This window comes from Talpa occidentalis, unplaced genomic scaffold, assembly GCF_014898055.3.
Source record: "Talpa occidentalis isolate TD23 unplaced genomic scaffold, MPIMG_talOcc4v2.1 talOcc4.11, whole genome shotgun sequence".
NCBI classification, from domain to species: Eukaryota; Metazoa; Chordata; class Mammalia; order Eulipotyphla; family Talpidae; genus Talpa; species Talpa occidentalis.
In genome coordinates, this window is record NW_023601104.1 from 10,413,236 (window position 1) to 10,439,844 (window position 26,609).

A 26,609-nucleotide genomic window follows, 5' to 3' on the forward strand; every position below is an offset into this window, starting at 1 on the left:
ACAATCATCATGACCACACTGAACTGGAGCTAGAACTAGTGATTCCCTCTTCTGTCCCTTCTCCATATTGTACCAGAGTGATCCTTTTGGGATGGAGATCACACATTCACACATGTACCAAGAAATATGATGATTTTCCATTGTACTTAAAGACTTAAATATTCATCCTAGTGATTAGTTGGGGTTCTGAGCTCAAACGGAACTCATTCTAGCCATTTTAGGCAGTAAAATGAATTGATTAAAACACCTCTGGCCAATAGAACTTTCTGTGATGATAGAAATATTCTGTATCTGAGCAATCCAATGAGGTAGCCCTAGCATTATGTGGCTCTTGATTCTTGAAATGTAGCTTGTTTTAAATTTTATTTCCTTTTAATAAATTTAAATTTTTTTTGTTATTTTCTCTAATAGCTTATTTATCGACACAACACATTTCTTTTTCAGTTTTTTTAATTTTTAAGTTTCTACTTTTTAAATTGTTATTTTTATATTAATTTTTAAAATTTTTACATCATTGTTCACTTTTAAACAATATTTGCTTCCCCACCCCCTCAGGTGTAGTCCCCATAGAGTTTCCTTCCCCAATGCACCTGTGCACCATCACCTCAGTCCCCTGTGCTCCTCCCTCCCTCCCCTCCCTCCCTCTGATCCCTCTCCCTCCTCCTCCCCTGCAGCATGTCTCTGATTTATAATTGTCCGTTTTTGCAACTCAGCTCTTTTAATTCATCTCTTTCAATTCACTCCCGCACTTCCTCCCGTCGCTGTCCCAGTCTGGATTCCGGGCCTTGTTGATTGGCTGGCGAGGAGTGACGTCCTCAGGTCGCGACCCTGGCGCGCCGCCCGCGTGGTTGGTTATGTGGTCGGGCGTCCGCTGCTGGCTCCCAGTTCTTGAGCGAGGGTTCCTCAACCTCCGGCGCCAGCACTTTGCTAGCACTTGGGGTGTTCTTAGGGGCCCGATGGCTGAAACACTCTCGACTGAGACCCAGGCAGCGAGCGAGCTGAAGGTTCCGGCTCAGCAAAACGGAGACACGCGTGGCGATCCGAGGGCTGCACAGCCCCCTGGCAGCCCAGAGCAGGCGGGCCAGGGAGTGGAGCCGGCCCCAGGGAATGGGAAGCAGGTCTCAGGGAGCGGGGAGCAGGCCCCAGGGAGCGGGGAGCAGGCCCCGGCTGCAGCTGTGGGCCCTAGCAAGCGGAAGAAGAGGCGGGGCGCAGCCGGGGAGCGCGTAGTGCCGCCCCCGAAGAAGCGGCGAGCTGGGGTGAGCTTTGGCGATGAGCACTTTTCAGAGACCAGCTACTACTTCGAGGGAGGTCTGCGCAAAGTGCGACCCTATTACTTTGACTTCCGAACCTACTGCAAAGGCCGCTGGGTGGGCTACAGCTTGCTGCACGTCTTCAGCACTGAGTTCCGAGCCCAGCCCCTTGCCTACTACGAGGCCGCGGTCCGAGCTGGGCGCCTGCACCTCAACGAAGAGCCAGTACAGGACCTCAGCATTGTGCTCAAGGTGGAGTCCTGAGGGGCTAGCTGGAAACAATCGAGGAAAGGGGGGGAGGGGGGACAGGGGTCCTCCAGAGTTGGAAGGGCACAGGTACTGGAGTAAAAACGAGGTAATTCGGAAACGGAGCTCCTGTCTTTTAGACCCGCCCCCGTTTTTGACAGTATACAGCTTCTGTGCTTCAATACTAAGTCCTTTTATCCCCTTTATCAAGACGGCTTCCTTGTTAACAAGAAACAAGTCGGAATTTTCACCTCCACCGATCATGTAGCACTACCACTGATCACTTTCTAATTTGCATTATAGATCTCTGTGCAAATAATAATAATAGAGGCTATCACGTCTTCTTACTGTGAGCTGGGCACAGAGGAAAGCATTTTATACACTTGAACATTTAATTCTAACGACAACCTGTGAGATAGGTATTTCCACAACATTTTACCTGTGAGAAAACTAACAAAGCCACCAGGTAAGGCAACAGTGCCACCACCAAAACCAATTTTCTAACAAATGTTACTTAAATTATTTATGATAGAGACTGATATGATAGAATTGTGAGATGTCAGTGATACTAGAATTGTCTAGCACACTGTTTTGACCCTTTAAAATTCCATCACAGCTAAAAAGTACCAGACGCCACTGTCAGTAACATTGGCTCATCACAATTGTGAGGGGTGACAAGGCAATTTCAACATTTCAGGAATGGTGGTTTGATTCTCTTCTCTCATCTTAATTTTGAGAGGCACAAGTCTGGACTAACCCTCACATTTTACAGATAAGGAAATTGAGGCCCAGAATAGTTAAGTGACTTACCCAAGAGCATGCAGTGAGTTTGTGGCAAATCCAGGACTAGAATCCAGATCTCTGTACTATTAGTTCAAATTCTAAGTGATTTGTGAAGGTTTTTCCCTCAATTTTATTTTATTTTTAAATGATTTATTTATTAATTTATGCATACAAGAACTGGGTGTAGGCCAGAGGTGAGGAGAGTGGTGAGAGGATTTACCAGAGACAGTGGGGAGCAGAACAGGTGGATCTACTGAAATGCACTGCTGAGGGGGGCACTGGCAAGACAGGAGAGGTCTGCTGCGCCATGTGTGTTAGCTTCGTGTCCAGGGATTGAACTAATGGCATTTAGCAGGTGATAGCATGATATGCCTGAGACTTTAACCCCTGGGCCACCAGGGAGGCTCTTTCCCTCCATTTTAGAAAAATATACTGTTTAAATATAAGTTTATTGTAGAAAAAATACAAATAAGCAAACCCAAAAACATCCATAATCCTGCCACCCAGAGACATCGCCATTAACATTTGGGGTATATCCTAGTACTTTTCATGCTTGTTCTTTGCCTGTGTGTCTTGCTGTATTTTTACAAAATGAGAACATACTATGCACACTACTTTTTTATACTTACGGATATACTGTGACCAGTCTTCCAGATCAATAAGAAACAGGAAGTGTGTGTGAAGTTGACCAAAACAGGTTGCTGGCTTCTGGACTGACTGGCTTCCTCTTTCATTGACAGGACAATGACTTCTTGCGGAACACAGTGCACAGGCATGAGCCACCAGTCACAGCAGAACCTATTCGCGTACTAGATGAAAATGAAGACATGGTGGTTGTAGATAAGCCTTCTTCCATTCCTGTCCACCCCTGTGGCCGATTCCGGCACAATACGGTCATCTTCATCCTGGGCAAAGAGCACCATCTCAAGGAACTGCACCCATTGCATCGGCTGGATCGCCTCACCTCGGGCGTGCTCATGTTTGCCAAGACTGCAGCAGTCTCAGAGAGAATTCATGAGCAAGTTCGGGACCGGCAGGTGAACCATGCATTTATCTCCTGCAGGCCACTTTCTGGGCTCACGAATATTTTGTGTCAAAAGGGCACCAGTGAGTTCTAGATCTATAATGAGCCTTCATGTTTATCTGGCCAACCTTCTTACCTCCAGGAAGGTCAAATCTAAAGTACCAAAGGCAGGTTTATTATCTCAGGTTTCAAAAGATCTTTAGAGGTGGCATTTACTGCCTCTCTTAGTGGTTTGCTTTTTTGAAGTTTTAAAATGCTGATTAAGCAAGATGTTTTTAAAAATTTATTTATGCGTACAAAAACTGGGGTATAGGCAAGAGGTGCGGGGGGTGAGAGGATTCACCAGAGACAGAGTGGGGGGCAGAACAGGGAGATCTACTGAAATCACTGCTGAGGGGAGTAGTAGGTGAGACAGGAGAGGTCTGCTGTGCCATGTGGTTTAGCTCCCTGGCCGGGATCAAACTCATGCTGCAGTGGCTGGCCATAGCCTGATGGTGCTGAGACTTTAACCCCTGCGCCACCAGGAAGGTCCCTAATCAAGACGTTTTAGATTGTGCAAAGAATCTAATTGGTGGAAAAGATTCTAGGTGAAATTGGAATAGACTTGGGTGGAAAAGTTAAGTGGTAGTGATTTTAAGTCTAGATCTGTTTATTGCATGCTTGCTGTATACCAAGTTAAGTACCAAATACATTAAGAGCCTAATTTACAATCCTTCTAACAGCCTTAGGAGGTAAATGCTTTTCTTTTTCTTTTTTTTTTAAGTTAATTATTATTTAATACTCTTTAAAACATTAGGAACATTAAGAATTATATTTCTTCATAACATATATTATGGGTTAATAATAAAGACTATTGCCATAGTCTTTGCCATTTCATTATATAATACATAATGAAGCAGATAACTTTCATTTTCCTCTCAAAGTTTGTATGAGCTTCCAACATTTGATAAGTGCTTTTCTAATCTCACATTTTCTAGATAAGTTAATGGATTTTAACAAGGCTAGATAATGGACCCAGGATCATGCAGCTGCCAAGTGCTGGCACTGGGGTTTGAATCCTCTTCTGTCTGACACTGGTACATTTCTCATCACTGCAGAGTCTTGGCTTTATAAATTTAGACTTTGTGTTTTCTCCCACTTGCCTGCTGTGTAGCTGGAAAAAGAGTACGTGTGCCGGGTAGAAGGGGAGTTCCCCTCGGAGGAAGTGACCTGCAAGGAACCCATTTTGGTGGTGTCTTATAAGGTAGGCGTATGCCGCGTAGATGCCCGGGGCAAGCCCTGTGAGACAGTGTTCCAGAGACTGAGCTACAATGGCCACTCCAGTGTGGTGCGATGCCGGCCACTCACGGGCCGCACCCACCAGATCCGAGTCCACCTCCAGTTCCTGGGCCACCCCATCCTCAATGACCCCATCTATAACTCAGCTGCCTGGGGCCCCTCCCGAGGCCAGGGCGGGCACATTCCCAAGACAGATGAGGAACTGCTGCGGGACCTGGTAGCAGAGCACCAGGCTAAACAGAACCTTGATGTGCTAGATCTCTGTGAGGGTGACCTGTCATCAGGACTCACAGACTCTGCGGCTCCCTCCTCAGAGCTGGGCAAGGACCACCTCGAAGGGTTGGCTGCATTTGCCCAGAAGATGGACGGAGCAGTTGAGGCAGCTCCTCAGAATCTAGACACAGTGACTTTGGCACCAGGGAAGACAGCTGAAACCAATGTTGCAAATCAAGAGACAGACCCCCTCTGTTCAGAGTGCCGGCTGCTGCGACAGGACCCCTTGCCCCAGGATCTGGTGATGTTCTTGCATGCCCTGCGCTATAAAGGGCCGGGCTTTGAGTATTTTTCACCCATGCCTGCCTGGGCACAGGATGACTGGCAAGAAGACTGAAGAGTGGAGAGAGTGCTTCTTCCATGAAACAGGGATGGGCCTTGGCATAGGAGCTGACCACATGGACTGGTACTCAGGGTTTCCACAGGAGAAAGGTTGGGCTCCAAATAGACCCGCTCATACTTGATAGCTCCTTTCTTCCTCTCCCTCCAGCTAGAGCTTAGGGACTTTTTGGTTTATAAATATATAATTTTTTTCTGTCATTTGGGCTTCTTACTGCTTGTTTCTTTTTTCTTTCCTTTTTTTTTTTTCTAAAATGTATACATTTAGTGCATTCACAGAGTGGTGTAACCACCACCTCTTACTGAATTTCAAACATTTTCATCACCCGAAAGAAAACTCATATCCATTAAACAGTCACTCTCCATTTTCCCTCGCTCCCAGCCCCTGGTAACCAATCTATTTACTGTCTCTGTGGACTTATCTGGACATTTCATATAAATGGAATCATAATATGTGACCTTTTGTGTCTGCTTTCACTTAACATAATGTTTTCAGGGTTTGTCCTATTGATCAATTTACAGCATGTGTAACTACTTCATTCCTTTTTTTTTTTCAAAGATTTATTTATTTATGCATATAAGAACCAGGTACAGTCCAGAGGTGCGGGGGGCGAGAGGATTCACCAGAGACAGAGTGGGAGACCAGAACAGGCAGTTCCACTGAAACACACTGCTGAGGGGAGCAACAGGTCGAAGCAGGAGAGGTCCGCTGCACCATGTGGTCTCTCCCTAGCTGGCCGGGAATCGAGGGAATCAAACTCTGTGCTGCAGTGGCTGGCAGCAGCCCAACAGTGCTATCTTTAACCCCTGCACCACCAGGAGGTGTTCCACTTCATTCAATGACGTTCCACTTCATTCCTGTTTTATGGTTGAATAGTATTCTCTCATATAAGTGTACTATTACACATTTTGTATATCCATTCACTAGTTCATGGACAATTGCCTATTTAGGCTTTTGGAAATGGTGCCGCCCTGAACATTAGTGTACCAGTTTTTGTTTGAGTATGTGTTTTAATTTTTTCAAGTATATACCAAAGAGTGGAATTGCTGGGTCATAAAGTAATTCTATGCTTACCTTTTGAGAAATCACCAAGCTGTTCTCAGTTTATATTCCCACCATCCCTGATTATAGGTTCCAATTTATCCACATCCTCACTAACACTGGTTAATTTCCATTGTTTTATTTATTTTTTTATTTTTTTAAAAATTTATTTATTTATGCATATAGGAGCTGGGGTGTGGGCCAGAGGTGCAGGGTGGGAAACGAATGAGAGGATTCACTGGAGACAGTAGAAAACAGAACAGGCAGATTGACTGAAATACACTGCTGAGGGGAGCAGCGGGCCAGTCAGGAGAGGTCTGCTGCGCTGTATGGGTAACTCCCTGGCCGGGGATCGAACTCATGCTGCAGTGGCTGCAGATAGCTTCATAGGTTGCATCTTCATCCTTTGCGCCAAAGGGAGGTCCTAGTTTCCATTGTTTTGAATATAATTATCCTAGTAGGAGTACAGTTTTGTGATTTTGAATTGCATTTCCTTGATGATTAATAACACTATCTTACCATGTACTTGTTAGTGATTTGTATTTCCTTGGAGAAATGTGTATTCAAATGTTATGTCCATTTTAAAATTAGATTGTCTTGTCAAGTTATAAAAGTTTATATATTCTGGATACAAGACCCTTATATGATTTGCAAATATTCTCTTTTATTTTGTAGGTTGTCTTTTCACTTTATTGGTAGTGTTCTCTGATTCACAAAAATTTTATTTTTTGTATGTGATAAAAGCACTTAACATGAGATCTAACTCTTAACAAAATTTTATGTGTAGTATACAGTAGTGTTCATTATAGGCACAATTTTCTACAGCAGATCTCTAGAAGTTAATCATGTTGTAGAAATGAAGAATAGCATTTCCCCATTGCCCTCCACCGCTACCCCAATTCCTGGCATCACCAGTCTACTCTATATACTTCTATGTTATTAGCTATTTTAGATACCTGAAAAGAAAAACTCATTTTCTTACCCTCACAGAATATTCTATACTTTAAATGTGTTGGGGTTTCCCCACACTAAGCAATTCTCTGACACTGGTGTCCTACAATTTAACTCAATTTTGACACTACCAGAAAATTGGATCAGAACTTACAAGTTAAGGACTCAGTCCCACAAGGCCCCCCTCCTCCTTCAGATGCCAATTCCAAGTGCAGGTTGTCAGCTGTGCTTCTGATCAACCAGCTATAAGTCAGAGGTTCCCACAACCTTTTCTGTGGATCCAATCATTTACTAAAATGTCTGACAAAAACACAGGAAAACAGTTTACTAGATTACTGGTTTTTTATGAAGGGTATCGAAAGGGTAAGAAAAGGGTAAGAAAAAAGAACAGCCAAATGAAAAAGTACATAGGGCAAAGTCTGGATGGATCCTGAGCACAGAGCTTCTGACCCATGGAATTAGGCACATGAATGATTTTTGTATACCAACTGGAATGTTCTCTGAACCTAGTCATTTAGGATTTTTATGGAGGCTTTATTTTTTTTTAAGATTTATTTATTTATGCATACAAGAACTGGGGTACAGGCCAGAGGTGCAGGGGGTGAGAGGATTCACCAGAGACAGTGGGGAGCAGAACTGGTGGACTGACTGAAAATACGCTGCTGAGGGGAGCAGTGGGAGATATAAGAGAGTTCTATTGTGCCATGTGAGTTAACTCCCTGGCCAGCTGGGGCATTAAACTCAGTGCAGTGCTGCAGAGGCTGCAGTGGCTGCAGATAGCTTCATAGTGCTGTGACTTAACCCCTTGTGCCACCAGGGAGGCCCGGAGGCTTTATTTCTTAGGCATAGTTGATTAAATCATTTGGTAATTGGGGGGCTGAAAGTTCTAATTCTAAGTTCTAACTCTAAGTTCTAACTCTTTTTAATCACTGAGTTGATTTTCCTGGCAACCAATCCTGTCTTTAAAGATTTTCCAAAAGTTCTTACCATAAACTCAGGTGTTACTGAAAGGGAATTTTATGAATACCAAAAGACCTTTATCACTTTTAGGAAATTCCAGGGGTTTTAAGAGCTCTGTGCCTAGAAATGGGGGGAGGGGAGAACTATCAAATGCATGTTTCTACTATGAATCCCAGTACCTCATATATGAGTGGAATCATGTGATACTTGTCATGTGACTGGCTTATTTGCTTTAACATAATGTCCTCAAGTTTCATCCACTTTATTGCATATGGCAAGACTCCATTTTTTGAAATTGCATTCTGTATGTATGTGCCATGCTTTCTTTATCCATTCATTTAGCAATGGACATTTTGGTTTTCACATCTTGGCTGTTGTGATATGATAGCCGTGACTTGGGAGTGCAAATATCTCTTCAACATCCTGATTTTGGATTCTTTGGCTAAATAGTCAGTTTTGTATTATGTAGCACAGAGAAGGCAAAGGTTTATCTTCATCTTGAAATTTAGCTGAGATGCTAATAAAAAGGCAGATTAATGAGAAAAGGTTCATTAACACAAGTATGCACCATCGCACAGGATAAACCTAAACCACACTTAATTCAAAATGGTACCTTAGAATTCCAACTTACATAGCGTTTTCAAAAAAAAAAAAAATTCCTAGAGAAATGATAGGGCAAAGAGGAGCAGGCAGCAGACTGGGGAAGTAAATACACGGGCTCAGCCTGAGAGCGTAAGGTTTGTTTGCAGATCCTTTGATGTCTCTAGGCTAAGTGTCTCTCTTCAATAAAAGGAGAATTTTTGTCTTGCTTTCAGACAGACAAGGGGGAGTTTTTTCTGGGTTTGCTGCTTAATTGCCTTCAGCTCAAAATAATTATATGAAAAGGTAATACCTTTTTTTTTAAAGATTTATTTATTTATGGACACAAGAGCTGGGGGACAGGCCAGAGGTGCAGGGAGTGAGAGGATCCACCAGAGACAGAGTGGGGAACAGAACAGGCAGATTGACCTAAGTACACTGCTGAGGGGAGCAGCAGGCGAGACAGGAGAGGTCTGCTGTGATGTGTGGGTAGCTCCCTGGCGGGGGGAGGGTGAGAGAATTCACCAGAGCCAGAGCAGGGAACAGAACAGGCAGACAGATGAAGTACACTGCTGAGGGGAGCAGCGGGCAGCAGGAGAGGTCCGCGCGCCATGTGGGACCCTTGCCCGGCAGCTGGGGATTGAACCAGTGCTGCAGAGGCTGCGGGCATCTTCGCAACCCAGCGCTCAACCTCTGCATCACTGGGGAGGCCCTTGTTATCTATGTTTTTATAGTTGCCATCAAAATGGGTTGAAGAGGTGCCTCATTGTGGTTTAATCTGCATTTCTCTCATGATTAATGAGCATCTTTTCATTTAGCTTTTGGCCATTTGTATGTTTTTGGAAAATGTCTATTCAATTCCTTTACTCATTTTTAAATTGGGTCATTGGTTTTTGCTATAGAGTTGAAGAAATTCCTTATATTTTTAAGTTAAAAATTTTTTTTAAAGATTTTATTTATTTATGCATACAAGAACTCAGCGGGTGAGACAGGAGAGGTCTGCTGTACCATGTAGTGAGCTCCCTGGCAGGAGATTGAACTCGTGCTGCAGTGGCTGCAGCTAGCTTCATAGTGCTGCTTAACCCTCTTGCCCCACTAGGGAGGCCCGCCTTATATGTTTTTTTATACTAGCTCCTTAGGGCCTCTCTTGTGCTGCAGGGGTTAAAGTCTCAGCACTATCAAGCTATCCTCAGCCACTGAGGATTGAGTTCCATCCCTGGCCAGGGATCTCACCCACATAGTGCAGCAGACCTCTCCTGTCTCACCAGCTGCTCCCCTCAGCAGTGTATCTCAGTAGATCTGCCTGTTCTGCTTCCCACTCTGTCTCTGGTGAATCCTCTCACACCTGGCATGTCTTGCCTAAACCCCAATTCTTGTATGATAGGGATTGCATTGAATCTGTAGATCGCTTTTAGGTAGTATTAACATTTTTTTTGTTTTGTTTTTGTTTTTTTATTTTTTTCTTCAGCCGAGACAGCAGAAGGGATGATTTATTGTACGCATATTGCATTCAGCCAACTGAGAACAGAACTAGTCCAGAATGTCACAGGTCCAGGGCAAAAGACCAAAAGGGACTGGTTTTGGTATGAGCAAGGTGGGTCTCTCAAAGGTGTTTGCAGCGATCAGATGGTGATGGATGTTCTAGATTCACTGAGACAAAGTTCCAGACAGTAGCATGCAGTCCAACAATTTGTACCAGCGTCCCTGGCCTCCGGCTTTCCTTATTTCTGCTTCTGTGGCTTCATGGTTGTTACTAGTTTACTTGGACCTCTGCCTCATCTTTCTTCTTTTGCCCTTCAGCCTGCGCATTTGCTTCTTCCTCCACTTGGCTCTCATGGCGCGGAGGCTTCCGGGAAGATGTCGCTAAGGCTGAGAGACTGTTTTTGGTTTTTTTTTTTTTTTAAGATTTATTTATACAAGAACTGGGGTATAGGCCAGAGGCGCGGGAGGGCGAGAGAATTCACCAGAGATAGAGCAGGGAGCAGAACAGGCAGACAGACCGAAAACACTCCTCACACAGTGTTTTAAAACACTTTAAATATTTACAAATCAGAAGACTTCAGAAAAGTCTGAATTTTTGGCTTTTTTAAAAAAGACAATTACTTGGAGCTGATTTTAAATGAAGTGTGTGCTCTACATGTCAACAACGCCTGTCTCGGCTTTTCATGCTGCTGAAGCAGTGTCATCTGCTACCATGGTAGTATTAACATTTTAACAGTAGTAAGTCTTCTAAACCATGAAAAAGGGATCTTTCCAATTTTCTAGGTCTTCCTTAATTTCTTTTGGCAAGACTTTGTCATTTCTAGCACACAAGTCTTGTACCTGCTTGGATAATTTATTCCTAGGTTTTTCGATTCTTTTCAATGCTAATTTAAGTGGAATTGTTTTCTCAATTTCATGTTTGCACTATTCATGGTGAGTGTATAGAATTACAACTATTTTGTTGCAACTTTGCTGAATTTATTAGCTGAATAGTTTTGTTTGTGCGTGTGAATTTTTTTTTTTTTTTAAAGATTTATTTATTTATTTATACAAGCACTGGGTACAGTCAGAAGCGCAGGAGAGTGAGAGAATTCACCAGAGCCAGAGCGGGGAACAGAACAGGCAGACTGACGAAATACACTGCTGAGGGGAGCAGCGGGTGCAGCAGGAGAGGTCTGTCGCTCCATGTGGCACCCTTGCTGGGGGCCGGGGATCGAACTGGCGCTGCAGAGGCTGCGGGCAGCTTCGCAGCCCAATGCTCAACCACTGCGCCACCAGGGGAAGCCCTGTGCATGTGAATTTTTAAATTGTGTTTTGTGAGCTAGGTGCTAGGATTTTTATACAACACCTGTGAAAAAGATATTGCCCTTCACGGGCTCAGGTTAAACCAGTTGATCTTTCCAATAGTTAGCAGTTGGCTATACCTGAATGTGTGTTTTCCCTTTGTAAAATGGTATCCTTTTAAAAAATGTAATTCTTACTATAGCCGCCCTCTCCTTATTCCTATACTGGAAGTAACCACTATTAATAATTAAATGGTCTCTTTCCTGTTTTCTATTCATAGGTATGTAAATCTACATGTACTTTTTAAATAAAAATGGGATCATACCATACAAATTGTTCTGCAACCTAATTTTCTCTAGAACATATTTTTTTATAGCTGCATTGTATGACCACACTGTAATTTAATCCATTCCCTGATGGTGGTATTTTACATATTTGCAGTTTTCCTTTATTACCCACCGTAGTGCACATCCTTATATCCTTTCACACTTGAACCAGTGTTTCTGTGGAACAAATTTTTGGTGTAATATGAAGGCAATAGTTTAAGTACTGATTGGTAATGCCAACCTACCTTTCAAAAAAATGATACTAATTTACATTCCCAGTGGTATGTAGTTTAAGAGGAAGAGGGCGCTGAATGTAGTGACTGAAGCAGCATTTTCAGTGTTGGCTTTAGTTCCTGCTGTGGCTTGGCTCCATGGGTTTCTGCATTTCTCTACAGATTAGCTCTAGGTCATTCTAGTTTGCTTGGACCAATCTTGAATCCAAGGTCTTTAGTCTTTAGAAAAAATGAGTTCACTTCAGACCCACTTTGGCCTTTGGCTCACTGGTCTTGAGGACTGCGGTTTTTCTAGACAATAAGGTTATTGAAAACCAAAGATAGGAGCCGAGTGGCCTAAGGAAAGTGACCACGTTTAGGGTGGGTGAGTTTCCTGCAGTTGGAGATACCATCCCTAAGGCACTCCTGCTTAGAGACTTGCTTTGCACGTGGTAAACTATTAGTCTACTGTTGTTTGCTGCCCTTCAGAAGTCCTGTATACTCTCTTCCTTTCATTTGAAGTTTGTATTGTTTCTCTGCCTTTTGGCCAGGATCCAGTGTAGTATCATTTGAAGCTCGTCCATGTTTGCAAACTGCAACATTTTCATCAGCTATTAATCGCATCAGAACAGTTAAGAATTACCTGGTAAAGTTGAACATGTGCATAACCAATGATTCCACCTCTAACAACAATAACACTTAACATATGTACCCAAGGAGACAAGTTTAAGAACATTCACAGCAGCATTCTAGTAATAGCAAAAAATTGGAGACAAGCAAAATAGTCATCCATAAGAAAACGAGTAACTAATTGTATATCAAAGTTTGGATACTTAGCAGCAGTAAAAATGAATGAATTATATAAATGAAACTTGCATGAAAGAATGCACAGATGAGGGCCTCCCTGATGGCACAAGGGGTTCAGATGCAACCTATGAAGCTGTCCGTAGCCACTGCAGCACGACTTTGATCCCCGGCCAGGGAGCTGCCCACATGGTGCAGCAGACCTCTCCTGTCTCGCCCACTGCTCTCCTCACCAGTGTGTTTTGGTGGATCTCCCTGTTCTGCTCCCCACACTCTCTGGTGAATCCTCTCACCTCCTACATCTCTGGCCTACGCTCCAACTCTCTTGTGTGCACAAATAAAATAAATCTTAAAAGAATGCACAGATGAATAAATAGAATATGATTCCATTTATATAAAATTCAGAAGCAGGTAAGATAACATTTTTAGGATATGCACATGCATATGTGGTCAGAAAAGCAAGAATGACTAACACAAAGTTCATCAGTGTGACGATGCCAGCTGGGACTGGGCACATAAGATTAGCATCAAAGGTGTTGATAATGTTCTGTTTCTTAAGCTGGATCATATATCCATGGCATTGATTTTATTATTAATTTTTTAAACTGTACATAATATATTACATATGTATATATTGTATATAGAATATCAAGATAATTTTTTAAAAATATGTTAAAATATCTCTCTCCTTTTTTTAACCTTTGTTTAGCTCTGAAATAGTGACGGTCCTCTTTTAGTCACCCACTGCACAATTCATGAAGACTGTAACCTCCATTTGGTGGGTACCACTCTCAAGTGCCTACACCACAGGTTACTTTTCACAAGGGATAGAAGAGAACACCATATGTCTGGTATTTTGGAGATTATAATGATTAGCAATATGTAATAATTTGCAAGAGAGTAATATGCCTCAGCACATTCAAATACTTCTTCTTTACCAGAAAATGACTGAGGGATCTAAAAGCTGTTATGGCTTTGGTATTCCAGATCTGACATGTTCTCCAACACAGAGAGAGCCCCATGCCTTGCATTTTCTAACACTTCATTTACCACAGCATCTAGACACAGGGGTATTAGAAATATTTCAGTAATTCAAGTAAATGATAATGGTGCAGTTTCTCTGGTTCTTTTTTCTTAACATTTCTAACATTTCTTTCTAACATTGTAAATATTGAAGTTAAGAACTTAAAAAGAAGAGTTTTATATCTCATACTAAATGCTAAATCTTCCAGAAACAAAACTAAGGCAGAATCGTAAGGATTAAGAATTTTACAAGCCAAGGAATGCCAAAGAAGCAGGAAAGAGGTGATGATCAGATTCATTCTCATAGCTCTTAGGAGCTAATACTGTTGACACCTTGATCTAGACTTCTAGTACCCAGAACTGTGAATAAATTTCTGTTTTTTAAGTAAAAAAAAGTCAAATCCTACATCACAGGCTAAACTAAAGGCTTCCTTTATTACTTGCTAAGTTATACCTTGCTATCTTATATGATTGAAGTACCCTTTCAGTGAGTACCAAAAGACCATGGTCAAGGAGCTATTTCAAATTTTCCCCCTAAGTGTTGAGCTGTTTTACTATCTGACTGGAAAACTAGACAGATACTCCACCAGCTCAGTATAGGACTTCCTCCTCCTTATCACTGACACAGGCATTTTCCCCCACATAGAGAGTAGATAGAGAAGTGCATATGGTTCTGGGAGTTCAGGTGGACAATGAAGGATGGAAAGTTCACCACTTGCCCTGGCGCTCCTGGATCAGCACAGGTATGGTGGTTGGAGTTGGTCAAGTCCACTTTGAAGACCTGGGTCTTCCTCTCCAAGAAATCCTAGATCTTCAGGCCCAAGATGTAATCCAGCTTCATCTTGTCCTCATCCAGCATCCTGATATGGAAAAGTCACTGCAGTAGGGCAGTGCTTTCAAACATGCTGAGAGTTTTTCTCATCCTGCATCAGTGGCTTGCAGACAGCCTTAAGAATCTTTGGCCTAGTAAATTTGACCCTCAAAAGCTCACATTTGCTCTGGAACCCATACTAGCCCATCAGCTTTCAGCTCCTGGTCAAAACAAGATTTCTCAAATGGTCTCTGCGGGGTCACAGGTTTATGACAAACCCAACTCCAGGCCACAGTCATGTTGGCTTGCTTACTGGTCTGTGCCTCAGTGCAGGCCCCAGTAATTGGAACTGAAAGGTAATTTTTTATTTTATTTTTTTTTAAGATTTATTTATTTGAGGCCTCCCTGGTGGTGCAAGGGGTTAAGATGCAACCTATGAAGCTATCCGCAGCAACTCATGCTGCAGAGGCTGTGGATCACTTCATAGTTCGGTGCTTAACCCCTTGCACCACCAGGGAGGCCCAAGATTCATTTATTTATGCATACCAGAACTGGGGTGTGGGCCAGAGGTCAGGAGGTAAGAGGATTCACCAGAGACAGAGTGGGGAGCAGAACAGCAGATCTACCAAAACACACTGCTGAGGGAAGCCGCGGGAAAGACACGAGAGGTTCGTTGTACCATATGTGGGTTAGCTCCTTTAACTCCTACACCACCAGGAAGGCCCCTCATTCTAGAAATTTAAATTAAAACTTGGAAATGTGGAGCATAGCTCCTCCTTGATATGATGAGAATGAAAGGTATAGTTGGTTGTTTTATGCCTGCTGTCCAAAGTTGTCTCAGCAGAAGACACAAAGCACAGGATACAGGTTAAGAGGCTACAGGCAGCTTCACAACCTAGCGCTCAACCACTGCGCCACCAGGGGAGGCCCCTTGGATTCATTTTTGAGCCTCATGAGGCACTGGCATGACTGTCTTCCCAGAGATGTTCTCCAGTTCTTTCTAATGATAAGGAACAGGATGAACTCACTTATGTCGTAGCCTGCTTTTCAAAACCAATCCTTGCAAGTCTCTCAACCCAGGGTCTAGGCTTTTCTTGCAAGAGTTAAGAAACTAAGCATAAGTGAAAAAAAAAATCAAAGCATTTCAATTCAGAGCTACTGACATGTAAGGACATGCTAGCTGCAGACCATCACCAACTAAACACTGGAAAATTCTTCCCAGAGCAGCTCATTCTGCGGAGAGAATGGGTGTTCCTGAAGCTTCCTGGCCCTGGAATAAGAAGAGAACTGGAGAACTGGATAATGCATTTGAGTGCAACAGTTCTTTCTTTCATGGTCTTCTAGAAGCTGAGGAGTTGTGCAATAGGTTGGGATAGGGCTTGTGAAGAACAGTCCTGGTGTTTGTGGAGCATGTTTTCCTTGAGTTGTGATTTGTTGACAAATCTGGAACAGTGATGATAATTTTTTTATATTTTACATCATTCTTCCTATGCTTTCTCCTCCCAGGTACAGTCCCCGTAAAATTCCCACCATCAATTCACCCCATGATGATCTTTTTAAACAGCAGTCATTGCTGCAGAACTGTCTTGGCCAAGTCATGCAGTTACAGCTGCTCCAGTAGATGGCACCTCTAACTCGTTTACTGCTTTAGCTTATTATAAATTTCTTTTTTCACTACTAATCCAAGTATTCTCCCCACCCCGGAATTCTAAACAATCTGGCATGTTCTTGATCTTTTGGTTCTCTTAAATAAGATAAAATAAACACGGTTCTTATAAATCAAGAAAGCAATAAAATGTAGAAAACTAGGATTGTTATAGCAAGTCTTACTGCAACTTCATATGAAAGAAACCACAAATAAACTAATCATGAAAACAGGGAAAGAATTGAGAAATAGAAAAGTGAGTTTACCGGGCCTCCCTGGTGGCACAAGGGGTTACAGCACTGCGCTATGAAGCAACCCACAGCCTCTGCAGCACTAGTTTGGAGCAACCCACATGGTGAGGAGGACCTCTCCTGTCTCGCCCGCTGCTCCCCTCAGCAGTGTATTTCAGTCAGTCTGCCTGTTCTGCTCCCCACTCTGTCTCTGGTGAATCCTCTCACCTCCCCCAATTCTGGCCTGTACTCCAGCTCTTGTATGCATAAATAAATAAATCTTTAAAAAAAAGTGAGTTTACAATCACAATTTCTTATTTTTTTCTAGATACCTCCAGTACTTTGTATTTACAGAACTTCTATAGTTGAAGATTTTCTTTTGAGAAAATAATCCACTCTCTTTTCATTTTTTGACTAGACACATTGGCAGACCTTCTCAATTTTCTATAGAAAGTCATCATTGCAAGAAACAGGCAATTTAGAAAAATGATTCCGCCTTGCCAAACTTCAGAGAGGTTGCAGCACTAATGGACAATTAATACTGTCTGGCATGTGCTAGGGAAACCCAGGAAGCTACAGGAGCACCTGTTGAGGGAAATCTTACCTTGCAGTGCTGGGGGAGACTTCCTGATGGTGATGAAGTCTAAACAGATTTGAAGGAGTGGGGTGGCCAGCCAGGGGTGGTAAAGAAAGAGATTGGGGAGGGAAGGAGTCGGAGCATGTTTCAGAGAGAGGAATAGGCACAGTATCTGCAAAGTTCAGTTTTCTGAACAAGACTTCAGAAAAAGGTTAAGATCAGTGTCTTGAGGACACATCAAAAAAAGTCCCTCAGGGGCTCTTAACCTTTTTTGTGACATAAATCCTGGCAGTCTGGTGAGGATTATGGATATGCTCTCAGAATACAGATTTTTTTTTTTAATGCACTGGAATTAAGTACATTGGAATTACAACTACATTGGAATAGTTATCAAAATGTGAAATACTTACAGTTTTATCAAAATATGATTTATAGTTATCAAATATTTATAGTTATCAAAATATGATTTTAAAATATTGTTTTAAAATCAGTGATACAGTAATATAATAAATATGTACTCCTTTACAAGATATAACATTGCAGATGTAATAGCAGGTCTAATAACTACCATCATTTTGTAGTAGTGAGGAGCATAAAGCAATAATGGTGATGTGATATAAAAATATCTGTGATTTCTTTTGTGGAAAAAAAATCACAGGTCAGGTTAATATTACTGTAGTTTGTTGCTTACCTTTATATTCATGAAAATAAAGATGCAGTTTCCCATCCCCAACGAAATGACTAACTGAGTTCTATCCATGGACCGTTGAGTGTATATAGAACCCGGATAGGAATTCGCAGTAGCAGGAAGGAGAAAGGATTAGAGAGCAAGGCTCAAGACTAGTGCTAGATGTACCTCAGCCCTCAACCCAAGGAGGTTTCGCCAGGGGGCATTTTGCCAGTGTCGCAAACCTTGCTAAGTTATCTGCCAAGAGCCAGGTTCTGGGGCACCGTGCGCTGCAGCCTGCTTCGTGCGGGGTGGAGAATGTGTTCCCCAAGGTCGCTAGGGATGGATGAATGCTGTTTATCAACCTCCAGAAGAGTACGCGATGCTGGTTAAGAGCCACTAGAGTTGCACAGATTAGGGTTACACTACCCTTTCTTGCAATTATATTAAGAGCTCTATAAACTTGGGCGAGTTTATCTTTCAGTGTTTTCATCTATAAAATGGAGCAATAAAGTTATCAAGATCGCAGTTAAAATCATGTAATTCGTGTAAAATGTGATTTCCCATAAATAATAAATGCCGGGCAAACAAATATTGTTATACGTGATTTAAATGAATCTGCTAGACGACCTTTCAAGAGGGAAACTTTTTCTAATCTCGTCTGCTCCCTGTTTCTCTCTCTCTGCTTAAATCCAAGAGAGGATTTAACACCTTCCTATTCTCTGGGAATAGACCGGAGTCTTCGGTCTCGGGTTTCTGTATAGTACTGAGGTCCCACATCTTGTCAACGTTTTTTAAAATGTTTTGCAGTGTATACTCGAGCACCTGCAGCTTGCTAGGGGCTGGGAGAGGCTCCTGGACACTGTTTCGCCACAGTGTTTGAAGTGAAACCTGATATTTCCTAGTAAAGACAAATATTAAAAACCTTGGGGCAGGAGTCCACAATAATTGTGTCCCCTAAATTACGGACTAGATTAACTACCATGGAGCAGATCAGTATTCGAGCATATGAAAATCGTCATTATCGTGGAGTTCTAGCCACTGTTGTTTACTACGTATAAAAATACGTGGTTACTAATTCCTTTCCTTTTCTTTATCTGTGAGGTCAGAACAGCCTAAAAGTCTTTCAAATAGCTGAAGCCGAAAGAGATACCGTCACAGTAAATCTTACCCGGAATATTCAACCGTTTTTAATCGGCAAGTGTTAATTTATAATGACGCAAAAGTTGCTTTCGACGAGGATGGGATTCGAACCCACGCGTGCAGAGCACAATGGATTAGCAGTCCATCGCCTTAACCACTCGGCCACCTCGTCCCAGAAGCCTGTTCCTTCCTGGTAGCTATAGGGAGTAATACAAGGGGGATGTGACGCACTGTTATGGGGGCCACCATTTTGTACGGAAGCAAAGATCCGATCATTTTTATAGCAAGAAATGAAAGGAAGATGGCCGCACCCACGACGTACGGAATCCGAAATGAAAAAGAACAAAGAAAAATGTCGAATAAGATTAGATAAGCTTGAAGGAAATAAATTTGGCATAGCGGCTGCGAAGGGTGTTTGCGTAAAGGAATCTTAGGGCGGCGCTGGTGCCTAGGGGGCGGAGCCAACGCCGAGAGAGGCTTTGCGCACGCGCGTCAACTGGGCGGTTATATTTGAATCCTGCGCCGAGGCAGCCAGGGCGTCGCGAGGTGACGTCGGGCGCCCGCGGGCAGCTTTCTCTCTGCGTCGCGCGCGGACCCCAAACAAGTCTGAGGAGAATTTTTCTCGTAGGTGGACCGCGGTGGGTAAAGGGAACGGCCCTTTCGTTCTGAGACCCTCCGGGGGGCTTTAGGTTTCGTCAGCGCTCGGAAGGCCCGGCGGCGGGAGCCGGAGGAAGCCCCTCAGCGGGCGGCCTCCCGAGGCGCGGGCGCTGACCCGGCTCTGCTCCCCGGCGCCGGGCGCTTTCTCTCCTGCTCTCGGCCGGCGGTTTGTGCCGCCTCCCCCCTCCCCAGCGCTTCTCCCGCGCCGGGACCCGCGGGCCGTCGCGGCTGGCGGGTGGGAGGCTCCGTCCGCGTCGGCTCAGCCCGCCCCGCCATCTTCTGTCGGGGCGCTGGGGCTCCCCGGGGACCTCTCGCTGTTGGCGAGCAGCTTTTCTTGCTGCAAGTGAAGTGACAGTAGCGAGTGATTTTCAGCTCTTGGCTTGTGGTTTATTTATAGTGTCTGAGGGAGCTGACGACCTTTCAAGAGGGAAGCTTTTTCTAATCTCTTCTGCTCCCTGTTTCTCTCTCTCTGCTTAAATCCAAGAGAGGATTTAACACCTTCCTATTCTCTGGGAATAGACCGGAGTCTTCGGTCTCGGGTTTCTCTATAGTACTAAGGTCCCACATCTTGTCAACGTTTTTTAAAATGTTTTGCAGTGTATACTCGAGCACCGACGAACAGCAACGAACAGACTCTGGGCTTCCTGCAGATGTAGTATCAGCAAATAGAGCCAGTATTGGCAAGCCACAGATGAGGTTTTTAAATCTCTTCCTCTGTCCCTTGTTAGCCCAGAGTTAAAGCCCCATTTCTTGCTCTTTATCTCAAGAAGATAAAACGTTGGAAGAGGGGCAGTACGGCCGATTGGAATTTTAAAGATAACTTTGTAGAGCTATTCTGTAATACTCTATTAAAATTGAATTGCATCGATCGACTAACTCAGATATTTGTTAGTTTTCTTGTTGTCTTGTGGTACGGCTGGAAGCGGACGGTTCAGGGTCCCTAATCTAAGCAAGTTTGCAGTCCAGAGAGGGAAATTAATGTATACAAATGACTATAATACAAGACAACATAAAGAATAAAGGACATTCTAAAGTGGCGTGGGCGCACAAAGTAGGGAGAGCGTAGTGGATGCTTTTGGCAATGCAGACTCTAGAGGTTTCGTGGAGAAAGTGGCATTTGAGATGGATGGTGGAGGGAATAATGATTTACGGAGATGAGGACTTAGTGCCCTGTAAGATTTTGCAAACTGAAGGTTGGGTTCAAAGTAGTATAATTCTTTACTCTGTGACTCACTGGAAATGTTTACAAGATGGCTAATAGATGTCAGCTGAGTTTGGAGTGAGTGTTGATGTGTTTGATGCTAAGACTAGATTGTCTAGATATTCAGAGTAGGAGGGTGCTGTCCAGTTGAACTTTCAGCGATAATTATGTTTTATATCTGTACTATCCAGCACTGTACCCATTAATCATATGTGACTATTGGGCACCTAGAATGTAACAGTTGTGACTTAAAAATTGATTTTTAACTTTTGTATCGTTTTAATTAAAACATAAATAGCTACTATATATTGGACAGCACAGGTCTAGAGCCTGCATCATTGGACACTCTGGATATATTAACTCAATATTGGCAGCGTAAATGCAGACGTGGACAAGAGCCAGATAGTAAATATCTTAGACTTTGTAGGGTATTTCCTTTGGAATGGTCTCTGGCATGTATTCTTTGTTTTTTTTTTTTTGGTTGTTTTCTACAACTTATTCAAAATGTTAAGCCTTAAATTCTTAAACCTCTGGATTATTTAGACTAGTAGTTCCCAAACTCTCTTGTTTATGGTGCCTTTTAGGCCCCCCCCAAAAAATACCCAATAGTTCCATTTTTTTTTTAAGTAGTAGGTCCAGACAATGTAAACATTTGTTATTAAGTTGGAATAGGTTTATGTCCTAACCACTCAGTAGCCATTTGAAATAATGTAATGTGTATAAATTGAAAGAAAAGATACTGTTTTTTAATTTCTAAATCACAATTATTTATGTCTGCCTGTTGAATACTGTACTTCTCAAATCTTGGAATCAAATTGGAACGAAATCCTCATTTCTTGTACCACAATGTGAAAAAGTACTTGCTTTAAAACTACTGCCAATAATCCAGCTTTACCATAAAATGTTATAAAACTAATGTAATATGGAAGGGGGTGCTATTTTGAGCTATTAGTGTGATCATGACTTGTCACCAATTGCTGTTTCTCTCAACTTAAAATATCTCATGACATCTTTGAACATGCTGTAACAGCACTGGATACCAGATGTTCTATTTTAGAATCAATCAATAATCAATTAATATGCCAGTGAGCCAGAGTTCAACCATAATAGTATTTTAGGAATGATCCTTGGAACCCGGGGTCTCCAATTTCTGTGAAAGGTGAAATTAGCAGTTATGTAATAGATATTTAAAAGGGGGACTTCAGTAAGCTTTGAATCTCATCAGTTAAATGCCAGCTGATCTTTAGGTTAAAAAGGATAATGCTCTGGGGCCTCCCCGGTGGCGCAGCGGTAGAGCGCTGGGTTGCGAAGCTGCCCGCGGCCTCTGCGGTGCCGGTTCAATCCCCGGCTGCTCCCCAGCCACCGGAGGAGGGTCCCACATGGCGCGCAGACCTCTCCTGCCGCCCGCTGCTCCCCTCAGCAGTGTACTTCGGTCCTTCTGCCTGCTCTGCACCCCGCTCTGGCTCTGGTGAATTCTCTCACCCTCCCGCGCTTCTGACTGTACCCAGTGCATGTATAAACAAACAAGTAAAATAAATAAATAAATAAAGCATGCCTCTATTAAAAAAAAAAAAAAAAAAAAAAGGATAATGCTCAGGCTATTTCAAACAGTAAAGATGTGTAGGTAATCCTGATTTGATAGTATTTAATATTTTTATCTGTGAATTTTGAATATGTCGCTGAATTTGAAAATACTCCCCAAAGGAGAAAAATAGGCAAGTTAGTCATCATAAAGATAACTTTAAAGAATTGTTTCTTAATTACTCATGCAGCAAATCGTTATTGAACTTCTGTAGTTTGCAAAGCACTGCCAGGTTTTCAGAACATAACAGTTTACTGTGAGGGCAAGGGGTAGTTGAAATAGTTTACATAACAGATGTTTAAGTTGCAGTGGTGACAATGCTTCAAGGAGACATACTCTATGTTACAAATAGTGCTTTTCTTGGCTTTCTGGCCAAGAGAGAGAATAGCGAATGTTAATTCAGTGAATCAGGAAAGAGCTTTGTGTGGGTAGGAATAGAAGTACCACTGTAGCTAGGGTAGTGAGTGGGAAAGAGCAAGGTATGAAGTCTGAGAGGCAAATAGGGACCAGATCTTGTAGAACTTCTGGGTCTTCACGAAGAGTTTCTTCTCAGTACTATGGGAAACCATTGAAAGGGTTTTGTTTGTTTTTTTAAAAACAACGATTTTACTTACTTTTGCATAAAAGAACTAGGGTGTAGGCCAGAGGTGTGGGGGTGAGAGGATTCGCCAGAGATGCAGTGGAGAGAAGAACAAGCAGATCTGCTGAAATGGTCTGTTGCGCCATGGGGGTTGGCCAGGGATTGAACTCAGGCTGCCTCAAAGGACCATTGCAGTGGTTGCTTCACAGTGGTAGCACTGAGACTTAACCCCTAGGCCACCAGGGAAGCCCCCCTTATGCACCCCTTTTAAAAATTTATTTATATTTTACCTCATTGTTCATTTTTGTACAATGTCTGCTTGTATGCTTTCTCCTTTCAGGTGTAGTCCCCATAAAATTCCCACCACCAGTTTACCTGTGAACCATCACCATAGTCCTTTGTGCTCTTCTCTCCCCTGTTTTGATCCCGCTTCCTTCCCTTCCTTTTCAGAGTATCTGATTTATAGTTGCCTGCTAATTTTGGTTTTTTATTTGTTATTATTGTTATTTTTTCTTGATCCTATATTTGGTTCCCCTATTTTTTTTTAAATAAATTTTATTTTTATATTCCCCATATAATTGCAACCCCCTTATTTTGACCCTAATCCCTCCCCTCCCTGCCCCCCACCCCCCATAGAGTGTCTCTGGGTTCATAGTTTTTTGTTGATTTTGATTTTCACTTTCTTATAGTTATTCATTTTCCTGATCCCTTATTTAAGTTTACTAGATTCCTGCTATGAGTGAGACCATCCAGTATTTTTCTTTTTCTTTCTGGCTTATTTCGCTGAGCATGATCCCTTCCAGCGCCATCCATGTTGCTGCAAATTGCATGTGTTTATCTTTCTTGAATGCTGAGTAATATTCCATGGTGTATATGGACCACATCTTCTTGATCCAGTCATCTATTTTTGGGCATTTGGGTTGTTTCCAAAGCTTAGCTGTTGTAAACAGTGCTGCTATAAACATAGGGGTACAGGTGCTCTTTGGAATTGATGTTTCTGTGTTCTTTGGGTAAATACCTAGGAGTGGAATTGCTGGATCATATGGAAGCTCTATGTTTAGTAGGTTGGTTCCCCTATTTTCCTCCTGTAAGTGAAACCATCCAATATTTTTCTTTTTCCTTCTGGCTTATTTCACTGAGCATGATCTCTTCCAGCTCCATCCATGTTGCTGCGAATGGCATGAGTTTATCTTTTTGATTGCTGAATAGTACTCCATTGTGTATATATACCACATCTTCTTGATTTTTTTATACTTATTTTTATTTATTTATGCATACAAGAACTGGGATGTAGGCCAGGAGTGGGGTGTGTGTGAGAGGATTCAGAGATACAGTAGGGAGCAGAACAGGCGGATCTACGGAAATACACTGCTGAGGGGAGCAGCCAGTGAGACAGGAGAGGTCTGCCGTGCCATGTTAGCCAGGGTTAGCTCCCTGGCTAGGGATAGAACTCATGCTGCAATGGCTGGAGATAGCTTGATAGCACTGAGACTTTAACTCCTGAGCTATCAGGGAGGCCCTTTGACTTTTTTTTTTTTTTATTTTTAATTTCTTATATCATCAGTCATCTTTATATAGTAGTTGTTCCCCTTGGGTGCGGTCCTCCCACCAATATTCCACCCATGTACTACCACCCCTCTCCCCTGTGTTTCCCTCCCCTGCCCCATCACTCCAACACCTCCTTTGCTGCACACCCTAGATCTATGGTTGTCTTCCAAGCTTTGTCCTTTATTTGGAAACTCGTCCTTTTCCTGAATAAGGATCTACGCTTTTGGAGTGCAGTAGACCAGCTGCTCAGATTCCCGGGAGCAACTGTGAGGCTGGTAGCAAGGCAGAGCACTTCAGGAACCTCTTGTAAGGCAGGTGTGTGAAGTGGTGCTTCAGATTTCTTGCTTTTGGAACTTCCTATGGTATAGGAAACTGTCTCTGCTCACTGGTATGGTCTCTGGGTTTGGTGCATCCTTATTCACACTGATTGTTCCTTCCATTCTAATGATTGTCACATGATGCTACTTCTGAGTCTTATAATTCTGACATTGGGAAACTAGCTCCCCACCAGAGTTGGTGGTGAAGTATCCTGGTGGAGACAGACTCTAGCAGGTAGTTGATCCATCTCATCTTGTCTCCTTTCGTGGTTTCCAGTTCTCTGGGTCCCCAGTCACATCGCTGATGTTTTCCTCTCTCAGTTGGAGCAGGAAGAAGCCTCACTCATGTTGCAAGCATCTCTGGACCTGGGTTTGGTTCCCCAGCTCCAGAAAATATTGTAGATGGAGCTCATGTGAGAGGTCACCACACCAGCTTGTCCCATGGTCTTATTCTCTCGTGGATCCAACCGAGCTCTAGGTCTGCCCTAGTCGATGACTATGTCCAGGGCTTTGATTTGTCCCCCTTGGAGGTCTGCAGTGGGGGTGCTTGAATTATGGATGCCTTGCACCTATGTGATTGAAGTGAGGGTCAGATCAAAGGGGAATACCCTCCACCTTTGACCCATGCCCTAACCCCCACCATGTGGAGGCAGAACCTGGCATTCCGCTCCCCTGGCCAGAGACCTCTTGCAGAGGTAGCCCAGACCCCTCCGGCCCTTATAGAGGCAGGCCTAGGAGAAGCCATTAAAAGGTTTAAAGTGGGGCCACCCTGGTGATACAGCACTGTGAAGCTATCTGCAGCTAATGCAGCACAAGTTCCATCCCCGGCCAGGGAGGTGACCTATATGGCGCAGCAGACCGCTCCTGTCTCGCCCGCTGCTCCCCTTATAAGTATATTTCAGTCAGTCTGCCTGTTCTGTTCCCCACTCTGTCTCTGGTGAATACGCCCACTCCCCACACCTCTGGCCTGTACCCCAGTTCTTGTATGCATAAATAAGTAAATCTTTTTTGAAGAAGGTTTAAAGTAGGAAAGCCTTTAATATAATTTATGTTTAAGAAGATAACTGCCTGCTATGTAGAGAAAGGACTTTAGGGGGATAAGAATGAAAGCAGGGAGACCAGTGAGGTGAATACTGAAACACTCCACATGAGAGATGATGGTAGCTTGAACTATAATGGTGTCACTATAGAAATGAACATATTTAGAATATATATTAGAAATAAAGCTGTTGTAACTTCATGGTGGGTTAAATATAAGTATAAATAGCTGTTTTACTTAATTTGATCTCAGATCAGAGGTAAGTTTTCAAAGATTAACCATTAAGTTGATGTTTGCTGTTGGTTTTTTAAAATGACACTTCATTAGATTAAGGGATTTACCTTATATTCCTGTTTGCTGGGTTTTCATTTTGTTAAACATGAAAACATGTTAAAGTTCATCAAACTTTTAAATTTTTTTTAAAAGATTTATTTATTTATGCATACAAGAGCTGGCTGGGTACAGGCCAGAGATGCGGGGGGTGAGAGGGTTCACCAGAGAGAGTGGGGAGCAGAACAGGCAGACTGAAATACAGTCCCCCTGCTGAGGGGAGCAGCGGGTGAGACAGGAGAGGTCTGTGGATAACCCATGTGGGTTAGCTCCCTGGCCAGCCAGGGATCGAACTCAGGCTGCAGAAGTTTCGGATTGCTTCATAGTGCGGTGCTTAACCCCTTGCACCACCAGGGAGACTCCATCAAACTTTTTTTAATTTGTTGAGATAATCATATGATTTTTCCCTTTTAGTCTGTTTTTAAT

The 26,609-nt window shown here is 42.9% G+C and overlaps 2 protein-coding genes and 1 non-coding gene across 8 annotated transcripts in view; 2 read left to right on the top strand and 1 right to left on the bottom strand.

The window, feature by feature from the left end:
* Positions 1-813: 813 nt before the first annotated feature.
* RPUSD2 (RNA pseudouridine synthase domain containing 2) lies at positions 814-9,714 on the top strand. Its single transcript, XM_037501744.2, has 3 exons — positions 814-1,502; positions 3,020-3,316; positions 4,457-9,714. Exons 1-3 carry the CDS (start codon positions 855-857, stop codon positions 5,189-5,191), a joined length of 1,680 nt encoding a protein of 559 aa, XP_037357641.1. The 5' UTR covers positions 814-854; the 3' UTR covers positions 5,192-9,714.
* A 9,305-nt stretch (positions 9,715-19,019) lies between these two features.
* Positions 19,020-19,101, bottom strand: TRNAS-GCU (transfer RNA serine (anticodon GCU)). Its single transcript has one exon. It is a non-coding gene; the product is annotated as a tRNA-Ser (tRNA).
* Positions 19,102-19,455: 354 nt separating this feature from the next.
* Positions 19,456-26,609, top strand: part of KNL1 (kinetochore scaffold 1) — a 56,924-nt gene continuing 49,770 nt past the window's right edge. For 3 of the 6 annotated variants that reach the window (XM_037502221.2, XM_054700597.1, XM_054700598.1), the window contains exon 1: positions 19,456-19,567. The gene's annotated coding sequence lies outside the window, so the exon portion shown is untranslated. Of the gene's footprint in view, positions 19,568-20,183; positions 20,283-24,531; positions 24,813-26,609 lie in introns of those variants that run through there. The other 3 variants (XM_054700594.1, XM_054700591.1, XM_054700595.1) reach the window with 3 other exon arrangements.

What these genes read in the sequence shown, in the direction of transcription:
- RPUSD2 (XM_037501744.2), top strand. Translation starts at nt 855, where the DNA reads ATGTGGTCGGGCGTCCGCTGCTGGCTCCCAGTTCTTGAGCGAGGGTTC. An exon ending in ACCTCAGCATTGTGCTCAAG is followed by an intron (nt 1,503 to 3,019) that starts GTGGAGTCCTGA and finishes TTTCATTGACAG; the next exon opens with GACAATGACTTCTTGCGGAA. An exon ending in AGCAAGTTCGGGACCGGCAG is followed by an intron (nt 3,317 to 4,456) that starts GTGAACCATGCA and finishes CCTGCTGTGTAG; the next exon opens with CTGGAAAAAGAGTACGTGTG.